Here is an 8,533-nt window from a genome sequence, read left to right on the forward strand (position 1 = left end):
AGAGGCCTCGATTATGCAGAGGGCTGAGGGAACTACTCCATGTGACCCTCTCGGGTGGGACTCTGCAGCTGCTGCGCAGAGCAACTCTCTCACCAAACTCCGCGCCCTTGCGCTCGCGGTGCCAAAAGGCGCCCGCCCTGATTGAAAAGGCGCAGTGCATGCCCGCCCGCGTCACTGCGCGGGCGGAGGACGCACGTCGGGGTGCGGCTCTCTGGCTCGAGCGCCGCTCGGGCTCTGTCACCCGAGCCCTGTGCTGCACCCAGCGCGCCCACGCGCCTGCCTGGCGGCGGCGGCGGCAGCAATGCACGGAACAGCCCGCGCTCCGGCCACGAGCGTGAGCGCCGACTGCTGCATCCCGGCCGGTCTGCGCCTGGGGCCCGTGCCTGGAACCTTCAAGCTGGGCAAGTACCTGTCAGACCGCAGGGAACCCGGGCCCAAGAAAAAGGTATTAGCCATTCCGACCTCCGCCTCCAGCCATTCGCCTCCCTTTGCCCTGGCCCTGGCAGTGGTAGATAGGGCAAGCGGAAGAAAGGGGCGATTGAGTCGTTACCTGCCAATGCTGCTAGGTGGCCCGGGGACTCCAGTAACTCCTCGCAAGTCGCATTAACTGAGAGCTGGACGTGGGCCGAGCTTTGGGGAAAGGACGTGGCTGAGAGGGGACAGCGCCGGGGCGGGGTGCATGGGGCTGTTTACGTGAGGGGACCACTCAGAATCCGCGGTTTCCCTGAAGCTCCCGAGTCTCGTTCGGAGAGGCGTGTGTGTGTTGAGGGGGGGGAGCCGGGTCTCCCCGCAAATGCGCCCTTTCTCTGTTACACAGCGCGCAGGGCGTTGAAGACTTTTCTTACCTTCTTCCCTTCAACGCGCTAATTTAAGGCTTAAATTCGCCTTAAAATAATTTAATCTCATGTGCTCCGAAAAAAACAATCTTTCGGAAACTCTCAGTTCTTAGCACGTACCCCCATCCCCACCCCCGCGGATGTCTGCTGGGGTTTGGGGTAGATGGAGGGCGAGTGATCCAGGTAGTGGCTCCCCCTGGGGCCCCGACTGAGGGCGAGGAGTGCCCACCCGCCTGGGGCACCGGGTCCGCGCGTCTGCAGCCAGGCTTTGAGAATCCAGGGTCGCAACTGGGAGGCGTCGGGGCCGACCCGCCAGTTCTAACTCTCCGAACTTCGTATAGACCCCCGAGCAGAGTCGGGTTTTAAAGGCTCCCTTCCGCCCTGAGGCGTCCCAGCCGGCAAAGGTTCTCCAACAGCTACCGGGAAAAAAAGGCAGGAGTCCGGTGGGGGGTGGTGGGGGAGGGGGGGAGAGGACCTTAGCTTTGCCTAGTCGCTGCCTTGAGCTTTCTTGTAAGAAATTGCTCCCGCGCAGGGCCAGCGGGACCCGCATGTGACTCCCTACGCGATCACCCTCTTCCCCGCGGTCTAAAGTCTTCTTTACACGCGCTTTAATTGCTTTTAAATAGCCGGCCATGCTGCGGCCGCGATGTTCGTTCACACACTTTCGCTGCCGGACTCCTAGGCACCTCCGCATCTTGGCGCTGTGCAGTGAGCCTGGGGAGGCACGAGAGGGAGGTGAAGGAAACTCTGGGTTCTGGGGCTGACGTCTCTCTTATATTAACGACCGATCTCAGAACCGCAAGAATAGGAACTGAGCGGGGGCGGGGGTGCGGGACATCTTGGTACAAGACCACCCCCCAGCCTCTCACGGAGGATGCTTTCGCTCTTGGTGTTGCCAAGGTGGGACGAGAGAGGGGACTGTTATAGTAGCCAGCCTCCTGTCTTCCTCCCTTCCTTAAGCAAGGGTCCTAGGAATTACCTTCCTCCCAGCAGCCCACAGAGGTCTGGCCAAAGCGAACGCAACCATTTTTCAGAGTCGGGTGGGGTGTTGGATAAACTTTCCCTCTGGATTGTGGGCCTGGCCGTGGCGCGAGGAAGAACGACCACTGCTTGTGTTGCAGGTGCGCATGGTGAGAGGGGAGCTGGTGGACGAGTCGGGGGGCTCCCCTCTGGAATGGATAGGGTTAATCCGGGCAGCCAGGAACCCCCAGGAACAGACTCTCGAAGCTATTGCAGACTTACCCGGAGGACAGGTACTGTGGGCTTCCCCCACCACTGCCAATTCTACCTACCTAACCGTTACTGAGGTGGCCATCAATATTAAGAACAAAGCGCTTTAGCTGGAGGTTTCATTTAAACGTCTCAACAACCCTCTAAGGCATACACTATTATTTCCCCCGTTTGAAGAATGAGGGAAGTGAGGTTCAGAGAGGTCCAATAGTTTTTTCAGGGTCACACAGCGTCAGAGCGGGGATTTGAACCTTTCCTTTTAGTTGCTTTTAGACCGATTACCCAGGGAAATGACAGCAAGCTGTCCCGTTCCTTGTGTCCCAGATCTTCTACCGAGCTCTTCGAGACGTCCAGCCAGGGGAGGAGCTGACCGTGTGGTATTCCAACTCCTTGGCTCAGTGGTTCGACATCCCCACAATTGCAACTCCGACGCACGACGAGAAAGGTACTGAGTCCGAGAGGGCCTCCGGGCCAGCGCGGGTGGGTGAGAGTCCAGCCCTTCTCCGTTCTTTGGACGCGACCCCAGGGCCTTTCTCTCGAGCTATGTAAAACTGAATTCATGCTCCCTGTCTGTGTGAGCAGAGAGACGACGTCACCACTACCACCTTACAATCAACAGTAAATGACAATAGCGACAATAATCTGGCTCGCGACGACACCGAAAAAATACTTTATGAACATGGGGGCTATCCTTTCCTATTGCATACCCAGAGACAATTATTTACTCAATTAAGAATCCATAAAGAAACCTTAACATATAATTAATCACATCATGAGCTCCAAAAAGCATAACTCAAACCTGGAACGTTTTTAGAAGGTGGAAGGGCTTCTCTTCACTGGTTTGAAGGACAGTAATGTATTTCCACGGGATTTTAGAAGCATTACGGTACTTACAGCTGGTCTGTTGGCAGGTACTGAAGCCCTTCCATTTAAATGGTATTTATTCATCTCCCCCTCCCTACTTAAATTGAATCTGGGTTGTATCCCAGTTTCTTCTTAGATTTATTTGATCCCTTCCAAAGCCAAGAGTGGATTTATGCAAATAAGGGGCAGTAACTAAAGAGAAGAACATTTTCAAACCTCCCCTAGAACACTGAAGAACACTGTCTGTGAAAAAAAAATCTGGGTGGTGCTACAAGAGTTCAGATCTTGAGACCTCCCTTTTAATTCACAAAGCTTCCATGACTTTCTTTTTTCCTTGTCAATTGTTAAGGTTTGTAATTTCTCCTAAAGACACAGTTATATTTAAAGTCAATATAATGAATGTTGTGAAATATTTTAACACGCTGTCCTCCCAAATTGCCTGCTCAAATCTCATCTGTCTAGAAATAGGGTTAAAGAAATTAATACAAATGTGGGAATTAAGAAACCATGAATAAGACAGAATGAAGCTTATTTAGAATGACGAATCACTTCACTTCAAAGTATCACTGTCTTGTGGGTAGACTTGTGTGTACAGTATTCATAAAACATTATCCTAAAGTAGCTTATTCCTTATACTACATTATATTAAATTCTTTTGTCAACTTCTCCCAGTAAAAGAGAAGCATGATAAAAGATCTGTAGTGGAGAACTCTGTAATCTGCCACTACAGGACAATTCCAACAGCTGCTGACCTTTAGGGGCCAGACATTTCTACACAGAACACCCCTCCTTAGGCACTCTCAAATCATACAAAAGCAACCTGTTTGAGTGGTGGCCCTCGTGTTTTCATTTCAGCCAATTAAGCTTATGAACAGATGTCAGAATAAACACCATTTTCCTTTTGGGAATGCATGGGCTATTCTGAACCCTGACTGCCCCACCTTTGATATACTTGAAATCTTGGCAACCTCAGGGTTACACCAAGATGAGGAGGCAAAGTCACTCATGAAGTGTGTTTGACACTTTTGGCATGACTTGGATTTCAGAGTCCGGAGAACATATCAGTTGGTTAGAATAAATTGAAAAAGGAACATAATGAAACAGAGAATTTGCTTAACTCTTGAAAAGATGAAGAAATAAGTAGGGAAGGCTGCTATTCTTCCACCATTAACTCCAGTGGGTTTCAATTCCATAGTAATTTTAAGGAAAATATGGACCCTTTGTTTTAGGAAGGAAGCTTACTTGGCTTTTTGATTGACTAGAGTCATTCCAGGGCAGCCTTTGAAAATTCCTTCTTTAAAAAGGGGCAGAGAGGGAGGTTCTGAACTTAGGAGAAGGGAGGTTATTTAAGATGTTACATCAGCATACCCAGCAAGAGAACCCAGGAAGTCTCTTCTTTTTTTCCAGATTTATTTTACAGGGATGTTCAATACAAGTTAACAGAAATACTGAAATGATTTTATTTAAGTTTTCCATGAACAATTAGGGTAGGCTCTCGGAGGTAAATCCTCGCCCCCCACTCTGCTTTCTGCCCTACCTTGGCATCAGCTGGAACGAACTGATCCTTGCATCTTAGTTATCTAGAGGGACTACTTGCTTTATGCAAAGCTGAAAGTAAAACACATGAAGGGAAGAAGATATAGAACTTTTTTCAGTTGTTTTTGTAGTAATGCTTTAGAAGTTTGAGCTGCTTGTGTGCAAGGGGGAGGGAATTTAATTTTTCCATTGAATTTAATAAGACAAACTTTGGGTACTTCCTTGTGGCTCAACTAACTTCTTTCTCACAGACATTCTTCAGTATTATCAAGCAACCATAACACCAAAAAAAGAAACCCAACTGCAATCGCTGTTTTCTGTCCAGAGATAACAAGACCGTTTTAAAGTGAAAATTAACTTCCACCATGTGATCACAATCTGTTTCATACCTGTGTCCCTCGATTGTGTTCCCAGACCTTGGCCAAATTAAAAACAACTAATGTTAATAATATTAAACACAAAAAAAGGCTTGACAGCGAAAACATGCATATAGTTCCTCGTAGAGAATTGTATGCTTACTAAAAGCTGAGTATCTTTATCATATCTATCTATATATTCATTTCATAAAAACTAAACTATCTTTTCCAAGGACTTTATTATTACGCCTGGACTGGTGCAGCTTTCTAGGAGTTAATTAATTACCAGGTGGAACAACGGAGAACATAATACGACATCATCCTTCAATTTTTAGACTATAAGGACATAGGGCGTTTTCTTTTTTTCTCATCAAATTAAATGGGGTTAAAGAGGAAATAAAGATACAAATAATTTTGAAGAATAGCAGATTATAGTCCCTATGTGGTCCTTCAGTTGGTCACGCTCCAGGGAAACCTCAGGCAAAATGTTTAAGGCTGGGAGGCAGTGGGAAGGGTGGGTAATGGACATAAAAGGCATTGTTGTATGAAAAGGAATGATTACATATGGCCCATACATACAAGATATTGTCTCGCCTGGTAATGAGGCGCTCACGACCATTAGATTGGTCTTTGTTCAGTTTATCCAAACTCCTTGACATACGCCACCTATTCTGCAAACGCCAACAGATGGGCCCGGGCACAGCACAGCCTCAACACTTGATTTAAAGCAACAGCTGCTCTCTCTGCTCGTTTCTTCCCCCGGCCAGCCTGCCTGAGCGCTGCCCTCCCAAGGAAGATTTGCTCGGATGGCCCGGAGGAAGTCTTCGTTGGAAAGGCCCAGGTCACCCCTTTGGCCTCTGAGTAATCGCAGAGGATGGAGATGGTGACAAAGTTGGCCATTTGGGGCTTCTCGGAGTCCTTGCTACAGTGGGGCCACCGAACTAACTCACTCTCTGGGCCCCAAGAACACTCTTGCTCATACCTCTGGTCATAAATCTGGGCTTTGCCTTGGGTGCGCTTTCTTTCTCTTTCGCTTGTTCGCCTCTGACGGGGTCGCTTTCCCACTCTTTCTCGCCCAGGGGAGGAGCGCTACATTTGCTGGTACTGCTGGAGGACGTTTAGATACCCCAACAGCCTTAAGGCCCACCTACGTTTCCACTGCGTGCTCAGCAGCGGCGGGGGCCGAACCTACCTGCACCACGAGCACGCTGCTCGCCAAAGCGCTGCCCCGGGCGCGGATGGCCTTCCCTTCTCTCCGAAACCCCCAGCGCCTGACTTTGCCGCGGCCGCCCCGGCTGGCACTCTGCGGCCCCACTCGCAGGCCCCGCCGCCTCTCCAGGCCTGCGGAGCGCGGGAGAGTATCAAGCGCGAGGCCTCCTCTGCGCCCTCGGCCACGTCGCCACCCGCGGCCAAGTGGGGGCAGTCCAAGAAGAGCAAGGAGCAGCCGGACCGCGCCCTAGACATGAGCGGGGCCTCCCGGGGACACGGCCACTTCCTCGGCATCGTAGGCGGCTCCCCAGCTGGGGGCGGTGGCCTGGCCTTCTATCCCGGAGTGCGCTCGGCTTTCAAGCCTGCCGGCTTGGCCAGGGCGGCTGCGGCCGCGCATGGCGACCCCTACCGGGAGGAGGGCGGCGGCAAGCCTGGGTCCGGCTTGGCCTTAGGCAGGTTGCTGGGCGGGGGCCGGGCGGGCGGACGCCCGGTAAGCGGGGAGAACCCCGCGGCGGGCGGCGCCGGCCACCACCATCACCACCATGCGCACCACCACCATCACCATTCCAAGTGCCTGCTCTCGGGGGACCCGCCGCCGCCGCCGCCTGGCCTACCCTGCTCGGGGGGCCTGCGCAGCTTCCCTCTGCTCCCCGGGGCCCCGGAAGAGGCGTCAGCCTTCAAGCATGTGGAACGCGCCCAGCCAGCGGCGCCTGCGCTGCCGGGAGCGCGTTTCGCCCAGTTGCCCTCGGCGACCGGGCTGCCCGTCGAGCGCTGCGCGCTGCCGGCCCTCGACGCGGGCGGGCTCAAAGCCTACCCGGGTGGCGAGTGCAGCCACCTACCTGCCGTCATGCCGGCTTTTACCGTCTACAACGGGGAGCTACTCTACGGCTCACCGGCCGCCGCCGCTTATTACCCGCTCAAACTGCACTTCGGCGGGCTGCTCAAGTATCCGGAGTCCATCTCCTACTTCAGCGGGCCTGCGGCGGCGGCAGCAGCAGCGGCAGCTGCCGCTCTAAGCCCTGCGGAGCTCGGCTCCCTGGCTAGCATCGACCGAGAGATCGCTATGCACACGCAGCAGCTGTCCGAGATGGCAGCCGGGAAAAGCCGAGGCCGCCTGGACGCGGGGACGCTGCCACCCGCCGTCGTGGCGGCGGGAGGCGCTGGGGGTGGCGGCAGCGTAGGTGGCGGCGCCGGCAAGTCCAAGACCGGCCACCTGTGTCTCTACTGCGGCAAGTTGTACTCGCGCAAGTACGGGCTCAAGATTCACATGCGGACGCACACCGGCTACAAGCCGCTCAAGTGCAAAGTGTGCCTGCGGCCCTTCGGCGACCCCAGCAATCTGAACAAGCACATCCGGCTGCACGCCGAGGGCAACACGCCCTACCGCTGCGAGTTCTGCGGCAAGGTGCTGGTGCGCCGCCGGGACCTGGAGCGCCACGTCAAGTCCCGCCACCCCGGCCAAAACCTGCTCGCCAAGGCGGGCGATGGCCCCGGCGCGGAGCCTGACTACCCCCCGGAGCCTGGGGAGCCCAAGAGCGACAACGACAGCGATGTGGACGTCTGCTTCACGGACGACCAGAGCGACCCTGAGGCTGGAGGCGGCGGCGAGCGCGACTCATAACGAGTCTTCTCGGGAAAGGGTGGATTAGGGGGGCGGGAACGGAGAAAAGAAGTTGGGGAGGAGCGAGTGGTTCTGTTTTGGGAGAAGAGAGGAGCTCCTGGAGAGTGAACCGGTTGACAAAACCGTTTTTATTTTGGTTGTGCGCCAGATTTGGAACAGTGAGAGGTCCCAGGTCCTATAGTGAAATTCAGAGCTAAGGTTTGGAAATGGCTCAAAGAAATCTGGCTTTTTGCGTAGCCGGAGCGCGTCGGGTCCCTGTGGACCCTTGGACTCCGCGGGTAGTCTCTCCCATGAACCACCCAGGAGGTCTGCTCTCAAGGTTTAGGATCGCATTAATGTGAACTTCACAGCGCCCTTGAGGGCGTCGATTTTAACTGCCATGTATTTTTAAATTGTTCTTTAACGTGGAGGAAATTGTGCCTTTTGAAACGATGGTGTGTGTGTGTGTGTGTGTGTGTGTGTGTGTGTGTGTTTACATTAGCATTTCACTAAATAGGCAAAACAGTAGTCAAAGTTCGGTCGACGTGACATCCATCCATCTATCCAAATATTTTCATTTCATCTGTTCTCGTGTCAAAGACTATGCCTTCCCGTATTGACTATATAGTGGTAGCAGGTGTGCAAATTGGTCAAGTTGCAATTATTTATAAAAGAGTAATGACAAATGTAAAATATCTAAAGCATGAATCTAAAAGCACGCAATATATAATTTTAAAGAAAATGTCTTATTTGGTAGAGTACAGATGTGATGTATGTTGTTTTACCATGAATGATGTACAGTGGATTCAGTATTTTGGTCTTGGTTCCAGTTTGTGCAATCTTTAATAAAAATAAAGATACACATGACAGTTTCTTCACTTAGCGATTTCAGCAGATCCTTT

The 8,533-nt window shown here is 52.5% G+C and overlaps 1 protein-coding gene across 1 annotated transcript; it reads left to right on the top strand.

The window, feature by feature from the left end:
- The first annotated feature begins 301 nt into the window (after window positions 1-301).
- Window positions 302-7,652, top strand: PRDM13 (PR/SET domain 13). The gene is made up of 4 exons (XM_049653175.1): window positions 302-445; window positions 1,958-2,089; window positions 2,391-2,511; window positions 5,902-7,652. The coding sequence occupies exons 1-4, from the start codon at window positions 302-304 to the stop codon at window positions 7,650-7,652; spliced, it is 2,148 nt and encodes a 715-aa protein (XP_049509132.1).
- Window positions 7,653-8,533: the final 881 nt, after the last annotated feature.

Source organism: Panthera uncia (assembly GCF_023721935.1).
Source record: "Panthera uncia isolate 11264 chromosome B2 unlocalized genomic scaffold, Puncia_PCG_1.0 HiC_scaffold_24, whole genome shotgun sequence".
In the NCBI taxonomy this organism is placed as follows: domain Eukaryota; kingdom Metazoa; phylum Chordata; class Mammalia; order Carnivora; family Felidae; genus Panthera; species Panthera uncia.

Coding starts and splice junctions, on each gene's coding strand:
- PRDM13 (XM_049653175.1), top strand. CDS start 302: ATGCACGGAACAGCCCGCGCTCCGGCCACGAGCGTGAGCGCCGACTGC. Junction 2,090..2,390: donor CAGACTTACCCGGAGGACAG/GTACTGTGGGCT, acceptor CTTGTGTCCCAG/ATCTTCTACCGAGCTCTTCG. Junction 2,512..5,901: donor TCCGACGCACGACGAGAAAG/GTACTGAGTCCG, acceptor TTTCTCGCCCAG/GGGAGGAGCGCTACATTTGC.